Source organism: Hemibagrus wyckioides, linkage group LG04 (assembly GCF_019097595.1).
Source record: "Hemibagrus wyckioides isolate EC202008001 linkage group LG04, SWU_Hwy_1.0, whole genome shotgun sequence".
NCBI lineage: Eukaryota > Metazoa > Chordata > Actinopteri > Siluriformes > Bagridae > Hemibagrus > Hemibagrus wyckioides.
Window position 1 is genome coordinate 8,286,785 of NC_080713.1, and position 24,776 is coordinate 8,311,560.

The 24,776-nt window shown below is 36.9% G+C and overlaps 1 protein-coding gene and 2 long non-coding RNA genes across 4 annotated transcripts in view; all 3 read left to right on the top strand.

Annotated features, from left to right (window-relative positions):
* Positions 1-1,635: 1,635 nt before the first annotated feature.
* On the top strand, positions 1,636-2,097 carry LOC131351811 (uncharacterized). The gene is made up of 3 exons (XR_009204440.1): positions 1,636-1,674; positions 1,805-1,907; positions 2,075-2,097. It is a non-coding gene; the product is annotated as an uncharacterized LOC131351811 (long non-coding RNA).
* Positions 2,098-2,850: 753 nt separating this feature from the next.
* On the top strand, positions 2,851-5,701 carry LOC131351810 (uncharacterized). The gene is made up of 5 exons (XR_009204439.1): positions 2,851-2,979; positions 4,154-4,192; positions 5,257-5,338; positions 5,416-5,543; positions 5,662-5,701. It is a non-coding gene; the product is annotated as an uncharacterized LOC131351810 (long non-coding RNA).
* Positions 5,702-5,782: 81 nt separating this feature from the next.
* cngb1a (cyclic nucleotide gated channel subunit beta 1a) overlaps positions 5,783-24,776 on the top strand; it is a 31,777-nt gene continuing 12,783 nt past the window's right edge. Inside the window, exons 1-16 of one of the 2 annotated variants that reach the window (XM_058387406.1) lie at positions 5,783-5,826; positions 6,122-6,188; positions 8,030-8,054; positions 11,894-12,212; positions 12,982-13,131; positions 14,741-14,782; positions 14,981-15,037; positions 17,893-18,181; positions 19,193-19,223; positions 20,245-20,371; positions 20,491-20,508; positions 20,663-20,758; positions 21,472-21,620; positions 22,682-22,888; positions 23,957-24,165; positions 24,332-24,382. In XM_058387406.1, coding sequence (XP_058243389.1) covers positions 5,798-5,826; positions 6,122-6,188; positions 8,030-8,054; positions 11,894-12,212; positions 12,982-13,131; positions 14,741-14,782; positions 14,981-15,037; positions 17,893-18,181; positions 19,193-19,223; positions 20,245-20,371; positions 20,491-20,508; positions 20,663-20,758; positions 21,472-21,620; positions 22,682-22,888; positions 23,957-24,165; positions 24,332-24,382 — 1,866 coding nt within the window. In that variant the 5' untranslated portion in view covers positions 5,783-5,797. The remainder of the gene's footprint in view (positions 5,827-6,121; positions 6,189-8,029; positions 8,055-11,893; positions 12,213-12,981; positions 13,132-14,740; positions 14,783-14,980; positions 15,038-17,892; positions 18,182-19,192; positions 19,224-20,244; positions 20,372-20,490; positions 20,509-20,662; positions 20,759-21,471; positions 21,621-22,681; positions 22,889-23,956; positions 24,166-24,331; positions 24,383-24,776) is intronic. The other variant, XM_058387407.1, reaches the window with a different exon arrangement.

Genomic DNA, 24,776 nt, shown 5'->3' on the forward strand with positions numbered 1-24,776 from the left:
ATGAGATCAACTGTAAGTCGATCTGGATAAGAGCGTCTACCAAATGCCAGAAATGTAAAACAGTTAAAGATGTCCTAGATGTTTATTAGAGTTGAAGAACAAATGATTGTGGAGAGATGAACATTGTTTGGGCAGTGGTGGCTCAAGTGGTTAAGGCTCTGGGTCGTTGACTGGAAGATCAGGGGTTCAAGCCCCAGCACAGCCAAGTTGCCACTGTTGGGCCCTTGAGCAAGGTCCTTAACCCTCTCTGCTCCAGGGGCGCCGTATCATGGCTGACCCTGCGCTCTGACCCCAACCTCCAAGGATGGGATATGTGAAGAAAGACTTTCACTGTGCTGTAATGTATATGTGACAAATAAAGGCTGTTTCATTTCATTTTGTTTGCACTTCAGAATAAAAAGGAATGGGCTTCAGATAACGGACAGAACCAACATGGCTATGATAATGAGGACAATAAAGAGTCTGTTTTCTTTTTCTCAATACTGTAAAGTTAATTATCTGCAATAATACACTTCGATTAGCAAATGTTTCAGCTAAGGAAACAGTACAGCATAGAACTATGGTAACACTAACAGGACAAAAACAACCAGACTAAACATTGTGTAAATAAAATGTCTGCTATATTATTGCATGTTATACAGCAAAGTTACGAATCGGTTTATTTTTCTGACAGAATTCTGGGTGCATCTTTTAGGCTTTGGTATTTGAGTGCAGAAAAATGTCTATAAAATAAAAAATTGTCATGACAGAGAAAATAGAGCCAGGAAGACTGTATAGAAAAATGTTTTACCTGATCATTTAAAACCAAAAGTGGTTTGTTTAATACACTGGTCTCTTCGAATCGGTTCTGAAACAAAAAGGCTCTGAGGACTTGGAAAACAAAATGTCTTTACACATAATAGAATCTAAAAAGCTAAATCTGTAAATTTGCTTCAGGGTGTTGAATGGAATTGAGCCGTATGGCTTACCCTAAGTTGTTTTTTTTCGCTCTTTTAGGAACAAAAAGCATCAGTAAAAGAGCAAGAAGTGAAAAAAGGTGAGTGATTACACACATAGCAACTGGCCATTAATCAGTACATTATACTGTACAGAAATCATTAAATGCTATTGTGTGGGTTTAAATGAATATATATCATCGGTTCATTTGGCAGATGTGGTAATATTCACGGTATAGTATGATATCCGTAGAAAGAATCGAAGAGAGTGATCAGATTTTCAGAAATGCATGAGATCTGGATTTCCCTTCAGTAATAAGTTTAGAGAAAAGCAACAGGCAGCGTAGATTATTCAACATTACACCGGTGAATTGGTGACAGTGTAAAAACTCACCTGTACAGCTGCACAAAATATATCTATACATATTACCACAGCCTAGGGGCAAATCATTTAAAGCAAGAAAACACACACATGTAGGCTATGTGATGATGGGGCTGCATACGTCCTGAAATTAAAAGACAATCTTTTTAATGACTCCTACAGATTTTGAGTCTATTATTGTATCTGGATTAGAATGAGATGTTTCTATAGTTTGTAATCTTTCTATTTTTACTTTTTAACAAAGCAGACAGTGTGTTGTTTGACTGCATGGTTAACATAGTTTCCCCCCTGTTCATTTTGCTAAATAGCAGCCAATCCTGAGAAGCCAAAAGATGATGGAGTCTCGGAAGACAAAAGGTGTGTGTGTGTGTGTGTTCGTGGATGTGCACATGCCACTTTTTCCGAGTCTGGCTGGCCACATGCTATCCACCCCAGCTCATCATTTCTCTCTCTCTCTCTCTCTCTCTCTCTGTCCCTCTCTGTGCAGTACTCAGGGTGGTGTATTGAACTGGATCTCTCAGGGTTTGACCAGTGCCCTCCCCCAGCCTACAGCCCCACCTACCAAGGACAAAGCAGACAGTGATGCCAAGGTACATGACAAGACTGAGGTCTCATATGCCATAATGTGACATAACTTGCACTTAAATATGCATTTGCTACTCATTTCTAATTGAGCAACCATTCTCTCTTTCTCTCTCTCTCTCTCTCTCTCTCTCTCTCACACCCACACACACACACACAATTCTCCACTTCTTAGCAACAGGAGGAAAATAGCAACAGGTACAATTTCATTACTATCCAATTCATTTTGTGTGTGTGTGTGCATTAAGTATGGTATTTGAATATCTGTGTATTTGATAAACCTCTACCATTTGTTTTGTTTCATTTGTCATCACGGATCACAGTAAAGCAAATGAAGAGTGAGTAGATCGGCTCAGCACTTACTCGCTCATCACACACATACTTTCTCACTTGAAACACTACTTACTGAGCAGGTGTACGCTAAGTTATGCAGAAAAAATCTAATTGAAGAAATCATACTCTCACCTTAAATGCACTCAGCCAAAACACGTTAGGTATGGAGCGTACTGAAGCGCTTATAGGTAAATATAGTTAAAATGCAATCGAGGCTTCAGTCATTTAAATATTATTGAAATTGGATAGACTTGTATTCTTCCAGGGAAAAAAAATAATCCTTTGCTCCTATTCATTATGTTTAAATGTAGATAATATTACCCAAGTTGTTTATTATCTCCATACACCTATCTGTTAGCAAGAAGGACTCTGTACCTGTACTTTATTTACCTCTGATCATTTATTTATATATATATATATATATATATATATATATATATATATATATATATATATATAAAAGGCTATAAGGCTTTACATATCCTCCTGCTTGTCTGCCTCAGAGCACACACAGCTTTGCTCCTGTACCACTGCTGCCTCACAGTGTTTACTCTGAACAGTGCACTTCCACACACACACACACACACACACACCCTGCTCTCAGGTGCTACGAGTTTACCCAGTGATTTTTATTTTCTCCGTCTCAGGACAGGGGTGATAAACTGGATTGTGCAAGGATTAGGCAAAGTGGTTCCACAACCTGATGACAAGCACAAACCGCAGACAGAATCCCAGGAGGTCACTGAGGTATGCTGACACAAGCAAAACATTATTATAATAATCATACAACCGAATATCACAGTTTTCATTAAAACACAGTCTTAGATAAGATTTACTACATAGACACTATGCTCTGAATCTGATTGGTCAGAAAAGTGCAGAGGTTTTCAGTAACATGCTCATTCTGACATGTTTCTATAGTAGCAACTAATTATGCCAAATAATAATAAATCTAATAATAGACCTATAACAGCTTTTTAAAATATTATATAACAAAGAAAGCAATATTTTCCCTGATAGGTTTTTGGCTTCAGTTTTCTTTCTAGATAAGCATTTATAATGCAAAGGGAAGTATGTTCTTGTTTTACTTGCTTTCTTTTCTTTAGCACCGACGTTGTCCACCGACGTCGTCCAGTAACTTAAGATATTGTAGATACACATGTTTCTTGTTACAGCACAGCAAAATGAAATAAGCACTACATATAATGTCAAGCTAGTTTTTTGGTTATTGGTTTACATTGATTATCATCATTTGGTCTCTTTCCCCCACTGTCAGCTTGGTAAGCCACCCATTGCTGACCGCTAGTCCTACCTCGGGGGCCGTAACAATATGATGATATTTTCTGTAAGGTGTATTTTATAACATTTGTATAACATTTATGAAAGAAGTCTCCAGTGTCAAAATTTGGTACCAGTCAGTAAGAGGAATAAAAAGAGAGGCTGGTGAGGAACGGACTATTTATTGCTGCTGTAGTGTACATCAGGAAAAGGAACTGGATTCTTTCAGATGTTCTAAAACAATGTATATACATGTAAATGTTAAACGTAAGTATAAATTTTAATACATTAATAATTTCTTTTAATTGCAGTTAATTTGCAGATATTTTGAAACAAGAAAACATTTCAGATTTTTTGGAAAATAGTCATCTTTAGGTTGGGAGCATTAATAAAACTTCACTTGTTTTATAATAACACATCATTTTCACACTGTAAAGAATATTCTGTTACAAATGAATTATTTCTTCTTATTTTATTATTATGTTATATTATATTTTATTATTGGATATTATTATCCAGAAAGGATGCAGACATTCATCTCATCACCCATTACATCCAGCTGTCACTAAGTGAATACTGCTACGTTCAATTTCTTTTTCGAACTCTTCATGAGGTTTTTGTTTTTAATGCCATTTCTGTTCAGGTTCCAAAAGTGGTGCCAGAGGTAAAGGTGGAGCAAATTGTAAGTAGACAAGTTCTCCCAAGACACCCTAAAAAAATAATCCCACAGTGCACTGCTAGAAGAGATTAACTGCAAAAAAAAAAAAAAATTATATAACTTTAAAACAAATTCTATATGTACATTAACATCCAATGCATAAATCTAAATCCTACATTTAAATATTAATAATAATTGGCAAATATTAATTGTTAAATAATTTGTACATTTAAAATGTATTATCTATTAATATGTCTGCAGATTCATAAATTTACATTTATCGTTCATATTTTTAATTAACATTTAGGTGCAAATAATGTGTAATATATTGATATAAAACTTAAAATTATAATTTTTAAACAAATCACTATGTAAATGTATCATCATGCTAAAAATAGTACTGCCACATGTTCTTAACTGTATGTGTGTGTGTGTATATATATATATATATATATATATATATATATATACTTTATACGAGTAAAGTTTACTCATTTATACAGTTATCTAATCAGCCAATCATGTAGCAGAATGTAGATACAGGTCAAGAGTTTTAATTAATATTCTCATCAAATAACAAAATGGGGAATACAGGTGATCTCTGTAACTTTGTTCATGGCATGGACATTTGGGCTGGTTTGATTATTTCAGAAACTGGAAATTTCACACATAGTAGTCTAGAGTTTATATTGAACAATGCAAAAAAAAAAAAAACAGAAAAACTGATCTGGAGAAATCTATAGTAAGTCAAAGACGCACAAAGTATCTGTAACACTGCTTCCACATGACTGGCTGATTAGATAACTGCATGAATGTGCGGATGTACTAATAAGGTGGACGAAGATTGGAGGTGTAAATAAAACGTTAAAAAAGAAAAAAAAGTTTAGGAAAAGTGCTATTACTTAGTGTTGTGTGAATATTCTGCTTTTCCTCCCACACGCAAAGGAGGTTAAGGAGGTTAAGGAGGTTAAAGTGGGTGAGTGTATAAAATATAAGGAGCCAGCTAATATCTCAGAAAGAGATTTATTTGTTTTAAAGGTAATATATAATTATAATTAAAGAATCTTTCATGTATTGGATCCATTTAGAGCCTGAGCCTCCACCTCCAGTCCCTGTGGTGGAGGCGGTTCCTGATGCAGAAGCTGAAGGAGACAAGTCCATAACCCCAAGGTACTCCACTTATTTAATTACCTTTTAAAAGCATTTTAGTCTGTACTTGTTTCTTTCATATTTGTTTGTCATGTCAGGGTGATGGAGTGGATAAAGCAAGGTTTTGAGAAGGTGATTCCGCAGCCAGGACACTCCATACCATCTTCTACAGACACTTCAGATAAAAAGGAACTCGTTACAGATACTGCACCTCCGCCTCCGAAGGGTAGAACATATTCTCTAATGTACAGATTCTTTCATTTTTTAAAGGTTATCTCATATGAACTGTGCTCTGAATAGACATCTGTTAAATAAAAGCATTGTATTAAAAATCTTATATTTAGCACCTGAAGTCTCAGTAGCTGAGGAAACCACTAAAGGAACAAAGTAGGTCCACTTACAGTATACATTTACTCATGGGCGGATTTCTGTACAACACAGCCTCTGATATGTGAATGAACTGGTTATTTGTTTATTTCCATGGCAACCAGTGTGGAGGAAGAATCCAAGTAAGTGGATTACTATGTACTCTTCCTGTTCTGCCAAGACCCCTAACTATTTAAACACATAATAAATTGAAACTGCTAGGTATGAAGAAAATAAAACCTTCTAATACTCCAAAGCTGAACACTGAATGTTTTTCCAGCAAATGCACATGAGTTGCATGAAGCTAATATTCAGCTGTAGCATCCTTGTTATGGCATGATAAGAACCGTTGCTTCTACAGGCTTGGACTTTGCAGATTATACAAATTGCAAGCTCAGGTGTACCCTTAAATGATGATGATGTTCTTTCCTTTTTAAGCGTGGTCGGCTGGATTGTGCAGGGACTCGGTCGCATTATGCCACAGCCTGTTGTGAAACCAAAAGAGGTAAGATAACGAAGCTGCTTTGTCAGCTGCATCAGCACTCAGTAATATGTTTAGGTATTGTAAACTATATTCTGTAAGAATCAAATGATGTTTTTCTCTCATTTCTAATTCAGCTAAACCTAAGGTAGTTAGGTAGCTCAAAGAAGTTTAAAGAGACTCTTGATATTTTTCTACCAAGTAGTAGACTGTCTCCGAGTTGCAGGGTTGTAATGAATATTATACCTTCGACTAATTTGAATAAGTATCCACCCTTTGAACTTACAGTGGAATCTCAGCATACGAATTTAATTCGTTCTGGAGGCGAGTTCTTAAGGCCAAAATTTGTCCTGAGAAACAAATTTTCCCATAAGAAATAACGTAAATCCGTTCCAAAAAAATGACCAATATTACCAATACGAAGTGTATGTAAACTGTACGGCTGCTTACAAAGAACTGACCCAAGCCAAGCATTCCATGTCAAGGGTCCTCACAGGAAGTCATGCCACCAACATTAGGCTAAAAATAAAAAAAGAACATACCACCAATGTCACCAATCTGTCAACAAAATAACAAGTGAAAAAATCACGTTGCTTTTGAATGTATGCTTTTTGGGTTGACTCTTTCGAGACAGATTTCGCTGACTGAAAAAAATTCAGAAACTTGCTTTGCTTGGCTTTTCACTGATGTAAACAAGCTTTGACACGTACGTGAGGATGCACAAGCAACTTAGCCAGTGTTTGGGTTAGGTTCACCCAAATGCCGATGGAAATTTCTTGGAAAATTTTAATTCTTAAGGCGAAAATTCATAAGGGAGGGCATTCAAATGCCAAGGTTCCACTGTATTTACAACCTGGAACTGAAATGGACTTAACTGGATTTATATGTCTGAATCTATACAAATTATCCCATAGTAATGCAACAACAATTGTAGCTAGAGAAGGCCATCTAACAACTAGGAAAATAGTCAGAGAAGCAACCAAAAGCCTGGGATAAAGCTCTACAAGATGCTACCACCACCATGCTTCAGTCTGGGACTGGATGTGTGTGGTGTCTGCCAAACAAGGCCATTTTTGGTCAAATCAGACCACAGACACGTATCCTGCATGTCTGCACAGTATCCAGTATATCTCCTGGCAAACTCTTAATGATATCTCCTATTGCTCGCCTTCATCCTTAAAGCCCAGGTTTGGGTATAGCTTTGGTCTGTCGTCCTGTGAACAGCTTTTCAAGCTTCTGAGCTCTGGATTTCTCAAGATCATTCAGACTTGCCCTTGGCCTCTAAGATAGATATAGATATATCGCTTTAATATGAACCCGGTTGTAGGTCTCAGCAGGAGTAACGTTAGCATAATTCGTTTTTTTGTTTTTTTTAAAACCACTCTGCCAGTTAATATAGAATATCACACTCTCTCTCTCTCTCTCTCTCGTGTCACTTTATATACAATCAGTGCACTTCTACAGCTGAATTGGCAGCTGAAAAGTGTAATATCAGCATATTACACTTGCGCCTACTCAGTTAAGTGAGGGAGTTTATTGAATTATTGAATTATCACAGTCATTTTTTTTCTTGAAGGTCTCATGAGGCAATAGTTGGGAAACTACAGTAAGTACATCTTGTCAAAGTGATGTAATTGTCTATCACTTTTCTGAAGACAAAGCCAATAAATCCATAAATCCAGAATATCTGTACAGTCAATATATAATGACCAGAGTGAAGGAGAAGTGCTTGGAGAAATGGGAAAGTTTGAGCCCAGGATAATTTAATAGCCCGAAATTCAAACCTCCGCTGAAGAGTTTTAGTCACTGACATTAGTCATTATCTTGCTAAAAATGTCTTACTTCGTTCTAATGTCATTCCACAGGACACTTCGGATACAGTTCAGAGCAGTAAGTCTCTAATGTACTTTTTTCATCTCACTTACATATGCAGTACAGTACTTTTACACTCCAAATGTAATGTTCAAATGTTCAAAATATCTGCATGCTTAATACCTCAACAATGAGGTATTATATATCTGGTTATTAGATTGGGTATAGTGAATCATGATGTTTTGCACAGGACAATGTAAAGATTTTTTTTTATTAAGGATTAATATCTAAGGCGGTCAACAAGGCAAAAATGGCCTTAAACAATATATGCACTTATCACTGATCACACTGTTCTTTCACACATTAGTTATTTCTCTAATACGGTAATATAAATCAGTTTAATGATCAGTTTATTGAAATTCTTGGCTTGAATCATGTTTTTTTTTTGCCCTTTCTTGCCCTTTGAAGCACTGGTGTGGGTGCAGGTTTTCACTCCAACCAAGCAGAAGCCACACCTAAGTCTACTGAAAGGCAATATCAACTGATAAAACAGGTAGAATCAGGTCTGGTTCCTGCTTGGTTGGAATGAAAAACCTGCACCTATACACCAGCTTTTTACGGATACCTGATTTAAGCAAAATCACACAAGCAAGAGTACGTTTAATTGCACAGTTTGAGCCTGAACAGTTTTATTGAACAGGTTCTTTAAACTTAAGAATAATTGAGAAATTGAGTAAGTGACATTTCAGACACAATATGGCTGAATGTTCTGTTTAATTTCTAGTGAAAACAGACCCAAAAGGAACCACACTCGCTTTATATCCTATCAGCACCAGAATACTAGCTAGCTCACAGTGATTTGTACATTCCCATTTAAGGTACTTTAGATAAAGCCTTCTTCCTTTTTATCTTCATCTGATGGGCTTTCATAATATAAGCCAAAGTTCTATTGCTAAAATTGTCATTTGTATTTACATTACATTTTGGGCATTTGGCAGACGCCCATATCCAGAGCAACTTACATTTTTACCTCATTTTATACAACTGAGCAATTGTGGGTTAAGGGCCTTGCTCAGGGAAAGCACCAGTGGTATCTTGGATTCAAATCAGTAGTCCAACACCATTAACCATTAAGCTACCACATCCCCATTGCCATGTCTGCTGATGACGCAGTTAACACTACTGTAGGTATCATATCAAACTAGGAAGTGGAATTTTACTACAAGTAGAGTGATACACACAGTGAAACTCAGTAGGGCTAGAGGAAATATAGGCACTCTTGGGACAGTAGGATTAGTAGACCGGAGCTAATATTTCTATAAAGTTTAGAGAACATCTTATGTAAGCTAGTTTGGGTTGTGGTTCCAGAAGTCATCTAAATAATTACTAGTTTCTCCATCTGGTTTCTTCAGAAAAAATAAGATCACAGCTCCGCCCTCTTGTTTTCAGTTTGCTCATGCTTCTAAAATGACTGAGGCTATCTACGAGGTTAAAAGTTCAGCCAGATGAACACTGCAAATTGAAAATGACCCACAACTGGAAGCTTATTCCTTTTTCTCCATTTGAGTGAATTGGCTTCCAACTTATACAGTACAATTAGCATAGCTTAACGGTTTTATTCACCGGTATCATTTTTTCGTCCATCAACATTCATTTAATCAAAATAAAAACAATAACAACTTTTGGTCATCCTTGATAAAGAGAAAGTGTTTTATTTGCCATCTCAAGATAACAGGATAGGACAAAAAACAATAATGTACGGTCTCTCTAGGTTTTACTAGTAAGGCTTGTTTTGCTTTGCATTTTCTCCACTCTGAAACACTTGACTAAGCTCTTAAATCAGTGGGTAGTCATGATTTAATGTTTGTGTGCCGGTGTCTGTCCACTGGGACTGGAAGTCTCTCTGTGTGTATTTGGGCTGCGGAGGTTTGAGTATTTGAGACAGTCTGTAACCCAGCTCCTCTTCTCCTTCTGTTTCAGGGGAGAAAGCCATGAGAGCCCCCTAAACATAAGGAGAAGACGACTGGGAGAGGGACTTATAACCAGCGAGACAGAGAGAATAAAAGAAAAGAAACAATCAGTCTAGTGGAAACACATATACACACACACACATTCCAGGGCACTGTAGAAATACCAGCTGACTACTTAGTTCTACTGATCTGTTATTGAATTAGCCAGTCTAATCTATCATGTGAGCCATACTTGTGTTGCTATGCCATAATTGTTTAGTACTTCTTTCAGGGCCTTTTTTTTTTTACTTTCTTTGCTTCTCCAGGAGCATGGTTAGCTTGATTGCTTAGCCTGTGCTAGTAGTTAGTGTAAATTTCACTCTACAGATGAATTTTCCAGTCAGTTCTTTACAGCTTGTGGTGATATTAAACTGCACCTGCTAAGTGTTATGTTAAGAAAGGCAGCTATATTGTTTGTCGTGGGAAGCTTTGCATATGAGCTCAGATCGTGATCTCACAGAATAGGTCTGATAATATCATGGCTCGGGAGCTTGTCATGGCTTAATAGCCAAGTTACTGAAGAAAAATGGCAAACGATGCTGAATTTTTAGCTAGCTAGCTATTTTAGTTCATGTTATTTGTTGTTGTTGTTGTTGTTGTTTGTGTGTGTGTGAGATGCTTCTGCTGGCTTGGCCCAGGCTGACCTTATTGCAAACGTTTGCTACCTGTAAAACTTAATAAATTATTTTTGAAATGCTGAAAAGTTCTGTGTGGTTTGAGATTAATATCAAGTGCCTTATAGAAAATGAAAGGTGTCAAACCAGAGTATGCCAATGGGATTTACAAAAATCTCACAGGTCCTTTGACTGTGAATTAGATTTAAATTAAAGTTAAAACTAATCTCTGTTACATTTACAAATGACTTAAGATATAAATGAATTCTTTAATCTGAGATTTTCCGTATAATTTTCCATGTAAAAGCTCTGACAGTCATTTAGCTGCATATTACAGGTTTATTACATATACATAGATGTACTTATAATAATAATAATAATACATTATTGTTTCTATAGATACTTGCATGGTGTTTTTTTTTTTTGCTTTATTTTCTTACTTTTTCGAGGAGACTCTTATTATATGAGCATTAATGGTAGGAGTTTCCAGTGTCAGTCAGTAACAGAGATAAAGCTGTAAACTTCCATTTCCCCGTACAGAGGCACTGGTATTTTCCTGTTTCTCAGTAAATTGACAAGTAACTGCTATAACAACAAAGTAAACAATAATTTTTGTAGGAACGGCTTATTGTATTTTACATAATCAGTGCATGCTTATTCACGCAAGGCGTGAATCACACATATATGTGATTGTTGAATGAACTTCCCATTCCAGATTTAGTTCCACTTTGCTGTTATAGTCACCTTCATTCTGCTAGAAAGGCTTTCTTCTACATAATGGAGCATGATAGGATGTTTGAGTATTAGTGAGATCAGACACTGATGTCAGGTGAGGAGGCCAGATGGGGTTGAGCTCAGGTCAGGGCTCTATGCAAACCACTCAAGTTCGTCTACACCGATCTTGGCAAACCATGTCTTCACGCAGATCCCCATATCTTCATGGAGATCCCTAGTCCTCATCTCCATGTCTTCATGAAGATCCCCAAAGAAAATCTTAAAGCTACAGCACACAAAGGCAATCTAGACAACTGTGTGTTTCCAAATTTGTGGCAATAGTTTGAGAAAGATCCATCTATGGGTGTAAATATCAGGTGTCCACAAACTTTTTCGGCTATTTAAGTTGAATCAGATGTAAATAATGCATAAGATATATTTCAAGAAATGAATAAGTATTTTTGTATAAAATGCATATGAAAGATTGAATAGGTCACAGCCATGTCTCTCATATTGCGTAATAATCTATTACTGCATGTCATCCCATTCTTTTTTCTTTTTTTTCCCATTTTTATCTCAGTCTGCATCCTGCAGGAGGACTTTGTGCAGGACGAAAACCTGGTTCTGGAGAGGGACATGGTGCTGGAGGAAATGGACTCAGACTGGGAGCAGCAGCAGGTGGAGCAGGGCTGTTTGATCCATACTGAGTTAGAGGAACAGTCTGAAGCTCAGGTGGAGGATCAGATTCGCCCTCTGCTGGACAACCTACACAACACCACACCTAATATCCTGTTCACACAGCAGGAGGATGCTGAGACTCAAACAGAGCGCTGGACTCCTCTGATACAGAACATTAGACGTGAGGCTGAGGAAGCCGCCTTGGTCTCCTTGCAAGAGAGGTGAGGAACATTGTAACAAAACATGAACATTTTTCTGTCTATAAGCATAATATAAGTAAATTTGATTCATATCTCTGGACTAAGTAGAGACCTCTCTATGTCTGTAGAGGTAAAATGAGCACTGTTTAATCATAAAGAAAGAAATCTATATTAAAGCATCTAATAAAGCATGAGAAAGAAAGAAAGAAAGAAAGAAAGAAAGAAAGAAAGAAAGAAAGAAAGAAAGAAAGAAAAGAAAGAAAAGAAATAAAAGAAATAAAATAAAATAAGTCAAATAAATGATGAAAAAATATATTTTAACATTTTTAATACATAATATCTTAACAATAAGGTTCTACACTTTTGTACAATTGTATTGCAACCACAAATATGCTGTATAAAGTCAGACACAAAAGGCAGCAGTGTGATGCGCCTAACATCTGGTGTCCTCCAATTGAAACTGATTCTACTCTGACTGAAAAAAATTGCAGTACCACATGATCGATGATCCAAATGTTTAATGTAATATTTGTTGTTTACTCTATTGTAGGAAAGGAATACACATCCATTTCACAATTTTTTTTCACTTAAATCTGAAATGTACATGCAGACCATGATTGTGAGAAAGGTGGATCATTATCATTGTGAAGATAATACAGTTGAGTAGAGTAATGTAGATCATAGTAGGGTACAGTACAGTATAGTGTAGTGTAGTGTAGTGTAGAATAGTACAGTGTAGTACCGTATAGTACAGTATAGTAGCTGTTTGAATGGATGAATGAACATGCAGGCTGGAGCGTGAGCATCTGGAGGCGGCGAGGATGGCAGAGGAGTTGGCACGTCAGGCTGCTGAACTGGCAGTGAGACAGCTGGAGGAGGAACACACTGTAATCAGAGTCACAGAGCCAGGAAGCCTGTCTGAACCAGACAGTGGAGAGCAGTAAGTCACTCTCTCTCTCTCTCTCTCTCTCTCTCTCACACACACACACACACACATTCATATCCAGCTACAACATTTCCATGACCCTCCAATTCTAACCATTTACAATATCCAATATATCACGGCACCATAATGTAGATTAGTGACACTTAGCTTCTCAGCTAATGTTCTCTGTATCCAGAGAGGTAGTAAAAATGACCCAAAAACTTTATTCAAGTTACAGTGCAACTTCTAATCTTTTCAATATAGCTTCTCTGCCAACTTCAAAGCCTTCACTCAACTCTTGCGTTTCCTTAAAGATAGATAGATAGATAGATAGATAGATAGATAGATAGATAGATAGATAGATAGATAGATAGATAGATAGATAGATAGATAGATAGATAGATAGATAGATCTTTATTCATTCCGATGGGAAATTTATAAAGGAAAATTAAAGGATGGAAGTATAATAAATATTCAAGATTCTTGAGCTGATTGTATTTTGCGTAGAAAAATATTAATGCTAACTCACACAGCATTATTTCTATATATCTCTCACATGATAGCTAGCATGATAATAATAACATGGCGATACAAACTAATGGAATGATTAGTGAGCTGTCATAATACTAATGCCAGCGTATACAAAGGATAACAAACATGTATGCAGTAACAGATATTTTAATGTTATTCTTGCTGTCTGAACTGTGAGGAATTTAGAGCAAATGCTTGAAGGCGTCTCATGCTTAAAATTATCTTATGACTGTGTCAATAAGTCATTTAATGCTGAGTAGAAAAAGCTTTTCACACTGTGCTTAACCCCTAGATACGGCAATACCACAATTTTAAACCTTTTCATGCCTTCCCTACCTCGAAGCAGAGTTAGCAGTGCTTTTGTTGTGTTGTGTTGTGTTGTATTGTGTTGTGATGTGTAAACCTGTACAGTGTTAACTGATGCGGAGTTAGAATGTAATGGCTGTAGATGCTTATAGCCACAGACGTTACACTGAAAAATTAGCAGAAGTATGATATCAGCAGATGGCTGATCAACTTCGCTAAAAAAATAAAAAGATTACAAAGCTGTAAAGGCTAACAATACCTGGTCAAGCGCAGAACGGCAGACCTGTCCATTTTTTTTTTCCTCATTAATTTCACTGTTAAAGCGGTCACTCACTGTATTTATTAAATCATGGATAAAAATGTTAACCCAGAGCTTAATTCAATTCAGTCTAATTTAACAGTAGACATTGTTGCAAATACAGCATTAAAATTAAAATTTATATTTATCGCTAATGTCGCAAGCCTGAGGCGACGGCATCATGGAAAAGCTCCCTGAGACAGTATTAGCAAGAAACCTTGAGAGAAACCTGACTCAAAAGGGAACCCATCCTCATCTTGACATCCTGGTGACTGAATACTGTGATTGTAAATGTATAACCAGGAGTATTTGAGCAGTTTATGTACAGTGCAAAAGGTCAGATTGCACTTTAGCTGAACAAAAGTACTTTAAAACCAAATAGTACAACAATAACAAAGTATTTGGGCCTTTCTTAACTTTGTTTCTCTACATATACACCAGCCTCATCCAGACAGTCTTAATTATTCACCTGTTTTTCTGTCTTCAAAGACTCTCCAACATCCAGGAGGAAGAGAATGAAGATGACCCCGAGTAAGTCTAAACCGCTTCCTGTCCTCCTTCGCTTCTTTCCTTTGCGCTTTGTGCTTTGGTGCAGACTGAGAGCTTGCAGACTTTGTTGCATCCTTAATGCTCAAACTTCTTTTTCACATCGCTCTGTGGTGGATTGTCTTTGTCTGGTGCCTTTCTGGACACTCAGGAGTTGTTTGTTGTTTGTGGCTTGCCATACAGGTTACAGCCGCTGCGTGAGGAGAGTGAGGAAGACAGCGGGGAGAGTAAAAATGCTGAGTAAGGGTGTTTAACATATAAGGACATAAAAGTAGCACCCAAACTTAGTGTAAACTCTTCAAAATTAAGAGAACCTGGCACTGTTATGCAAAATACTTTATTCAGTATTTCCTGACTAGACCTGTTCAGATATGTAATACTGCTTAAAAGAAAGTCCACTACCAACAATTGTCCATCATCTATTACACATCAATGCACAATTTTACTCCTGTATATAATAATATTTTTTTTAAGTGAGACAAATAAAAGTTTGCTTAATTTTTTACTAGTGATAATGACATACGGAGTTATGAAATAATTCACGGCTGGGAGAAAGACCAGGTCAGAAGCTCCTAGTTAACTGGACAGGGTATCTCTGTGGTGAAGACGTTCGACTAATTTGTGAGATAAAATCCTGGCATTGCCACATTGCCCTTAATCAAGGCCCTTAACCTTCATCTGCTCAGATGTATAAGTGAGATGAATATAAATCGCTCCAGATAAATCCTGTAATGTAACTTCCGCTCTTATTTCCTCTCTGTTATTCAATAAAACTCTACAGCAGGAGGCCGTTTTCAGCTCCACAGTCACTTTCCACGCCATTTAGCTTTGCACTCACAAACTAAATTTGTTTCATACAGGTTCATTCCTGTTGACCAAAATGGCACCGTACTTCCTATTCTCGATGTCAAGCAAAGTGCAATATTATAATTTATTGTGTTATACTGTATATATAGTACAGTTGCACTAAAGAAAACATATTGTTGATGTGGTGATGTTTGGTTGTGTTCACTTAACATTAAAGGATGTATCCAGTGTCTTAAAAACGTCAAGAGAAAGCAATTGAATGGCTGTAAGTGATAAGAGAAACTACCGTGAATCATAAAAGTTCCACAAAATTAATTGTTAGGAACTTGATGGATGATGGCAAGAACTCTGCTTCGTTGATTATTTTCCTATATATCCTTTAGATTTCATGGCTTATTTATTAACAGTTATATTTATATTATACTTATTATTTAACTGATGAACAGAACAGTTCTGGTAGTGGAACAATTGTATTTACAGTATTTATCTCCACTTTTCTATGGCTCAGATGTTAAAAATACTTTAAAATTGTGATTATGATTGTGCTGAAGGTTGGGTGCTCGAACATGAGTGCTTGTGCCTGGCCCATGCTACCTGTTATACTGCTTATAACCTCCCTGTATTTTGTTTTTGTTCATTTATTTAAAGGCTTGCTTTAACGTATTTTAAGCCTCTGTATTGAAGGCTTGACGTTATGGAAACGATGGCACGGATAAAACACTGCCCTAATATTTTGATGACTAATTTGCATGCCAAAACCTGTTCATATATTTAAAGTCTTGCCTTTTAATATGCAGTATCTTATAGCATTTCAGAGTACAGGATAAAACAGTTGTGAAACACGGTGAAAAATCTGTCACCTCGCTAATGCTACAAGCCAAAACTTCAGAAGCAATGCTAAACATTTTATGCCAGTAAATAAGAGACAGTAATAAGGTTTGCAAATCAACTCAACTTAATTCTTGAAGCCCACCATTTTGTTTTCTTGCTGAAGGTGGGATTTAAATTAAATCACACCATGACAGCACATAGCATTTTAGGCTCATGCTAGTCATAATGCCTAAAAAAAAAAGTAGCTATAGCTAGCTGTGGACATTATTCATAACATAATAGCTAGCTGAATCATACATTAGAATGAAATAAATTTCACAGCCTGTGTGAGAAGGTTGAACTCATCACCTCCACCTATTAAAACTATTAATTAAATTTATAAATGATTTTAAAAAACCTACTCAGTGCATCATTCTTTGGTACAATATTTCGGAAACCCTAACCATGACTTTGCTCCTGAACTTTTGGTCACTTGCATGCACTCTTTTATTAGACCAAACACAGGATATAGCGTAATGAGCCTTCGTCTTGGACAATGGGTACTGCCCTCTCTAAAATGTCCGTCTATTTTCGTCCTCTGGTCAGAATGCTATTTTTAACAAATGACCTCAGATCCTAACTACTAGCTTTATCCTCATTTACCTCACCACATGTTTATCTGACTCATCCCTTCCGAATGAATGTTTCCTGCCCGGCTAGCTTTTATGGCATGAGGCTGAGTAGAGTTCAGACGACTCGCTTTAAGTTTCCTGGCTTGAAATCAATTGCTTATGGGGTTGAACTGAAAGGTTTTCTTGTGTTATTACTTTTACTGCAACTCCATTGTAAACAGAGCAGACATTAAGAGGTATGTTTCTCCACACATAACCTTCATTTTCAAACTCTTTATCCTGGTATTTTGTAAATGAATATCACAAATAGAGAAAAGGGTGATGCTTTATGATTGACTTTCTGACTAGGAATAGATGATATCACAAAAATATCATATCACTATTCGTAAAGGTATTTCTATAGGTTTGCTCACAAACCTACAGCAATACAATAATAAAGGTTGTTATGTTAATGTTATGTTATGATGGCAGCCATCTTAAACAATCTGCTTTATTTGTGTCTAAACGCATCGGTCAGTCCTCAAAGACCTTTGGCCCAGATTTTGAAGCCAGCATTGTAGCTGAAAGCTTAAAGTATAATCACATACTTCTACATTGCGCTTTTAAGTAATGACTATTGTAAATTTCCACTCATGTAGTTTTGGTCTTGTGTAAAAGCACATAGAATATTTTGTGGGAGTCTGCTTGAACAAGCTGTCTTAGTCCAATCATTGTCTCACTTCAGATCTGTCAGTTTTCCCATGGTTTGCCAGTACAACATTGCACCTGTCTGTGTCTGCAGTGTCTGGATTTGTGGAGTTATGTTACTCTTATCACACTCCCTTTCTCATGAAACTCCATGTGCAGGTGTCTGGTGGATATGGGCCCTGTTGAGGAGCTTGAAATACACAAACCTGAGATTACAGAGCAGATCCCACAAAAGGAGGAGTCACCAGAGCCACCTCCTCTGAAGGAATCCACACCTGCAAGTCAACCTGAAATAGTACACACTCCACCATTAGAGCCAGCTGTTCAAGCAGAACCTGAGGGAGAAGATCCTGCAAAAGCAAAGAGCCCTTCACCTATAGTGTCTCCAGTGGTAACCACTCAACCTGAAACAGCTGTTTCATGTCCCTCTCCTCCAGCTGTTATACAGGTAATAAAATTAATCAGGGCAGTAATGAGGAGTTTGCTATTTTAGCACAGATAGGGATTGCTATTCTAAAAATTGCAAGCCAGGATTCCTATTTTAAAGACTATTATTATTCTGCTACATCAGCTTGATATTCGTAGCCTAGGGATTGCTGTTTGGCAGTTGCAAATGATTTGTGATTCTGTTATTGCACCTATAGGGATTGGTATTGTATGGAAGGCATGGATCTCAAAGATGCAACTAGCTACTGCTTTTCTAAGGACTGCTATTCTACTGTTAATATAAGCGACTGTGCTTTTGCAATTGCTTGGGAAATTAGGACTGATGTTAGTAGGATTCCTATTCTAATATTGCAATTTAGGTTTCCAGTGTCTACTATCCTGTAATTGCAATTGATGAAAAGGTCAGTCCAGACTAATATGTCCAGAACAGCAGATTTCAGCTTCTCCTGTAGGATCCCCACTGGACCCTAAGTGCCACCTGTGAGATACAATCTCTCTAATGGATTTTGGGTTTGTCCATGGTCTCTGTCTAGTGGGATGTACCTTATCCAGATCCTTAAAAGATATTCAAACCTTCTCAACTGGCTCCTGTCAATTCTGCCTCACCCTATAACAGAGAGTAAGCCATTCAACCCTGAGGAGAAACCTTCATTGATTTTCAGCATCTGATCTTATTGTTTTTGTTATAACTCAAGTTCAGAGATGACGATAAGGGCTGAGATTGACTGGTAAACATAGAACCTTGTCAACATTATTCACCACCACAGATTGGTCCTGGACACTGACTGTAACACTGTATATCAACTATTAAAACTAGGGATTGAGTTACTCTAAAATTGCAAGTAGGGATTACTTTTCTAGAGATTGCCATTCTGCCTTTGGAATTATATATTGGACTTCTGTAGTTAGCAGTCTGTAATTAGGGGTAGATTTTTTTAGAGGCTTGTTTTTCCAGGGATTGCTGTTTTGGCCAACACCCTAACTAACTCACTAACTTCTCATCGCTCTACAGGAAGATGAGCCACTTCAAGAGGAATGTGGAGGTCAGTGTGGATCCTCAAGACACTGCACATGTGTTAGGTGTAAATTTGTAAAACCTGGAATAGTCTGCTAATATTCAAAATGCTGTGTTTTATTCTGTAGTTCGGATATTTTCCTGGTTAATTATGATAAAGCATAACACCACGTTTGCATTAACATCCAACACTTGCTTGTCTGCCTGCCTGCAGCAACGTCTAGCTCTTCTGCAGCAAAGTGCTGGATGCTGTGTTTTCCTCAAGCTTTTAAGTGCCCCAGTAGCTTCAACCAGCTGCTGAAGAAATGCAGCTTCACCCCTCGCAAATTGCCCTCCCTGCCTCAAGACCTGCTCTCACTGTACCAGGAGCTCTCACAAATCCCCAAACAGGCGCAACAACGCTGCCGGAAAGTTCTCCTGTGGCTCAACGGACTTAAGCCTCAGTAGGACTTCCTATGCACAGCAGACATAGACTAGGAGTTTGTCTGTAGCTAGTGCCTTGAAACAAATCACACCACACCATCCCAATCAACACCTGTATCATACTAAACCTGAGGTGCTTCATCCTCAAACATCCCTTTATTCTGAAGTCCACCGGTCCTCAAGCAAACACTCAGGTGAACTAGCTACTGGTCGATGTTAGCCTGTCGTGTTGTGCTAGGCTGTGCTGTGCTACATTGCTGTTGCTGTACTGTAGTTGCTGTAATGTATGAGCTATTTAATCACAAGGTATTAGGAGAATGATATTCATGTATTAGTAGTAAATCTTGTGGCATAAATCTGAAGTCTTTTCACCACTGGTCTGAATGAATTTATTGACAAATAACAAGATTTACTGTAATGATTGAACGAGATGTAAAAAAAAAAAAAATGTCCATTAGCATGACTTTCTATTAAGGATTTGATTTCTCTTCCAGTACATAAATGGCCAAGGTGATCATGTTCTAGATCTGGTGATTCGGCTGTTGTTATCTCTTGGCATTTTGGCCACAGAGATGCAAAGTGCCAGAGAGCACCAGTTTCTGAAATGTTATTTGATGCAATCTCAGAATGTCCTCATCTGAATGTAGAGGAAGTCGATGATGGATCCGTTCCTACTGTGCCTCAAATTGTTGAACCCCAAGAGTCGAACGGTGTCACCCTCACTATTCCTATTCCTGTGATGGCCACACAGAGGTGAGCCTCACTTTGAAAGCTGGTGTAGTGGACAGCAAGGCTCTTATACTGAAATGGCATTGGATTTTGTCAGAGTAGTAAGTGAAATCTAATATCACGTCTTTCTTTTTACTTTACAGCAAAGCAGTGCTTGTTGAGTGAGTCCTTGATTTTGACTATGTCTTCATTTACAAAATTACATTTAAAATTTTGCTCCAGTTAACATTTACACATTTAAAGTTTTGGTCCGGTTAACTTCTTCTGCTGGTTTACTTTAGCTCATTCTGCATGCTTCTTTGTCTTTTAATTCAGGAGGGTTACCCAGGCAGACGAACAAATTGAAGAGGGTGAAACGGAGAAAGAGGAAGATCTGACCAGCCAGCGTGGCCTCCTCACTGTGGAGGAAGAGTGAGTGACTGGCCTTCTCTGGAACAATCTTGTTAAAGGAATAGTACAACCAGCAAGCTTAAAATTAACAGAATCTAGTAGAAACATTACAAAATAGTGTATGGTTGTGCTTAGTTGCATTCCTAATAAAGAAATGCTAGTAAAAATAGATCATATTTCTTTAATAACCATTATAAACTAATGGCCATTTTTGCCTCTTTTTGCATCATTGCTTTATTGTTTAATTGTTCTCTCTCTAGATAATGTTTCCTATTACATGTTGTAGCTACAGTTAATGGGTCGGGATATACTGTGGGCTGATGTGAACAAGCAACATTAAAAAATATAATGAAATAATAGATTATGTTTATGTTTGTTTGTTTGCTGATTACAGACATGGAAAGGAAACCATTGAAATATAGGAACAGGAGCTTCAGCATGCACGAGTACATTTAAACAATTTAGCATTATGATTAGATGCTAGGTTTCTAAAGTATAGCCAAATTTTGGTTACTAATAAGCTGTATTATTGTCCATAAAGAGATGCTTAACGAGAAGCTCAGACTAGTGATTGCTGTCTATTAAAACATCCTATCGAGGATAGAAATTGTGCTTAGGTCACCTGACAGAGGGGGGGAATCTCAAATGTGGAACAGTTTGTCATTAGCATTTGTACTTGTACTTGCTTAGGTATGTACTCCCATGTTAATGTTTTGTTGTATCGTTTATGGTAGAGAGCGTCCTCTGTCTTCGGCAAGTCAGACAAGTGTTGTGGTTAACGAACGTCTGCAGGATCTGATCAAGCTGTTTAAGGAGCGAACAGAACGAGCTAAAGAGAGACTGATTGACCCAGATGAGTCTGAGGAAGAGAGTCCCTCAGCAAGTGAGTAGACATGTTTGCGATTGGTGACAAATGAAAGGAAAAATCGATAGGCTAGATTCTATATGAATGTGGAACTGCACTGGAAGGATGAACAGGGTGACGGCTGAAGTGACTCTAAAATAAGATTTTGCCATCAGAGACAAAAATTTGTTTTTGAGTTGAGGCACAAACTTACTGAACTTACATTTGTAATGAATCTTTTAATAAAATAATTGAAATCAAAGAGTATAATCTCTAACAGTTACAAATAAGACTGTGGCAATAGCCAAGTGATGGAGAGAAAAATCTCCTTGTTACCTCAAGATCGCTTTGAAGAATATTTTTGTTTATGTCATTGGATTTTCTGCACAAGTCTGGACTACACTTATTGATGACGTAAACAGAACATAGTAATTTTCTTTAATTGCACATCTAAATCTTCATCATATAATCTGACAGGAACAACATGTTATCACAAAGTCTCTTATTGGAGTCATCTTGTAATCTTAAGGCCAATGTAATCACATAGTCTAAAACACAGTTTATAGACAATTGCACTCAAACAGTTTCAGCAAAATGCCCTCCACATTTTTTTTTTCCCTTTGACTCATTGAATCAGAGTCCACTCCTCTGTTTTGTAGCGTCCATGTTCAGCATTGAATGTCTTTGTCATGTCACACATCACAGTGGTTGTTAATGAGACTCTCATATGAAAGTAAATCGCCTCAGAGATTTTAGAATTTGTAGTTTTTCTTTTCGTATTTCTACGAGGCGCAGAATATTCATTCAAAATAACAATGACTACTTTTTTTGTTGATATCAAAACCATGTCTGATCTCTGAGATGCCCCAAGTGCTTGTTCATAATCATCTAAAATTTAAAGGTGTTATCTTCAACCACTAAAATTCTGTGTAAGGTTATCCAACAAAGGGGAAAAACAAACATCTCACGCTGAAATCCAACAGAGTTCCGACTCATTTTATAACAAATAATTCATTTGTTTATACAAATCAAAGCATGCTTTCAAGAACAAGATGCAATTTCATGCAATGCATTTTACTTTGTTTTGTCCGAATATGTAGCACCTTCCAAAAAGGCCGCTGCCGCTCCACCTCCTCCGCCTCCACCCCCAGAGGAGAAGAAAGATGTTCCTGCTGATGAGACTGAAGAGGAGCAGTTCCTGGAGTTCATGGGCTACCAAGTCAAAGTGCCCAAGATTCCCCCGATGCCAGACTGGATGAGAGCCATCGTGGAGTATCGTTTCCCTTCCAGTATCGATCCTTACACTGGTGAGACACTACTCAGTGCTCCTGAATTACAGCAACACGCTATTAGACTGTATGTGTAATTATTCTGGCAGCTAAATCATCTCCCATTCACTATGAAAATGACTTAGAGCACCAGGTATTAATCTTCGTAAAAGTGCTGTGAGCTAATGAATACAACTCCCGTAAAATGCCATACATGTATTTGTTGCTCCTGTGATATGATTTCTCCATGTCTATTACATTTATACTGATAAGGCTGAAAAAGATACGAAACGTGAACAAAACCACATCCCTTACACTCACTTACACGCAGAGAATTTCATGTGACATTTATTTTTTTAGACACTATTATGTCTGCTTTTTCACGTGATATTTTTCTTTACATTATATTTATTTTAATATTTATTTTACATGACTCATTTGCTTCCATGTATAATTTTTCACTTATAATTGTTTACACAATTTTTACACAGTTAATGTTCAAATCTTTTCATATCTATTTATTTTTTTATATTTTCATTTTTATTTTTTTTTAATTAATCACAATTTTTACATCATTTAATTCTTGTCAGATACGATTTTTACACAATGAATTTATTGTCATTAATTATTATTTTGATAAGATTCATATGACTAAATTATTTATACACTTTATTTATTTATTTATTTATTTATTTATTTATTTATTTATTTATTTATTTACATATACGGTATGGTTTTATGAAATGATTCATTGTGATTAAATTTTATTTCATAAATGATTAAATTAATTTGAATTATTGTCCATGAAAGTTATTTTTTTAAATAGGACATAGGACATTTAATTTTTATTTATCAAGTTCAAATGCACAGCATGCTAATATATGTTTTTGTACATGGGATCATGTATATTATTTGATATATTGTAAAACAAAAATGGCTAAAACAGAGTATTATTATTACTATTATTATTATTATTATTATTATTATTATTAATGGCACCTATTATCTAGCTCTAAGAAATGTACTAGAGTAATCAAGCAGGGGAAATTGTTGTTGCCTTGCTCATAATGGCTTTTTATTTGTCTGGGGTTTTTTTTCTCTGTGTAGATATAATCTATGTGGTGTGGCTGTTTTTCGTGATGTGTGCGTGGAACTATAACGTGTGGCTGATCCCTGTGCGTTGGGCGTTCCCATATCAAACCCCAGAGAACATCCACCTCTGGCTGCTCGCTGACTATTTCTGTGACGGCATCTACATCCTGGACATCACGGTCTTTCAGCCCAGGCTACAGTTCGTCCGTGGGGGAGATATAGTGGTGCGTAGAAACATATACATGAGCTTTCACAGATGTACAGTAAAAAATACACTTACATATTCAGACAACATACACAAACAACATCATGTAGAAAATCAGCATCTTTTAAAGTAAATCTGTATATAGAGTTTATTAATAGATGTGTCACTGGATGTATGTGTTTCAGTGTGATAAAAAGGATATGAGAGAAAATTACATGAAAACAGAACGATTTAAGGTGAGCACTAGACTTTAAAGGAAGAGTTTGGCAAAACTCCAGTCCCTAATTTTAGAGGACTGATCAGAACATGTTTGGTGTCTCAAATTAGCTTCTTAAGCTAGCTCAATTATCTTTAATACATGGCAAAGTATGCGTGCACATGAACTTATGCCCATGTGTAGTAAATGTTCTAGTGTAACACAGTGATTTGGACAAAAGCTCTTCATCAGATACACAAGCACCGGGCATCATTAAGCAAAACCCACTGCCTCCTTTGATTTGACTGACCAATACAAAAGTGAAAAATGAAACTGCTTTTGTTTAAGAGCAAGAGCAAAAATGTAATGAACATATTTGGAGTGCGACTGATTTGATGCAAATCTATAAAGATTTCAGCGTACACTCTCCATCC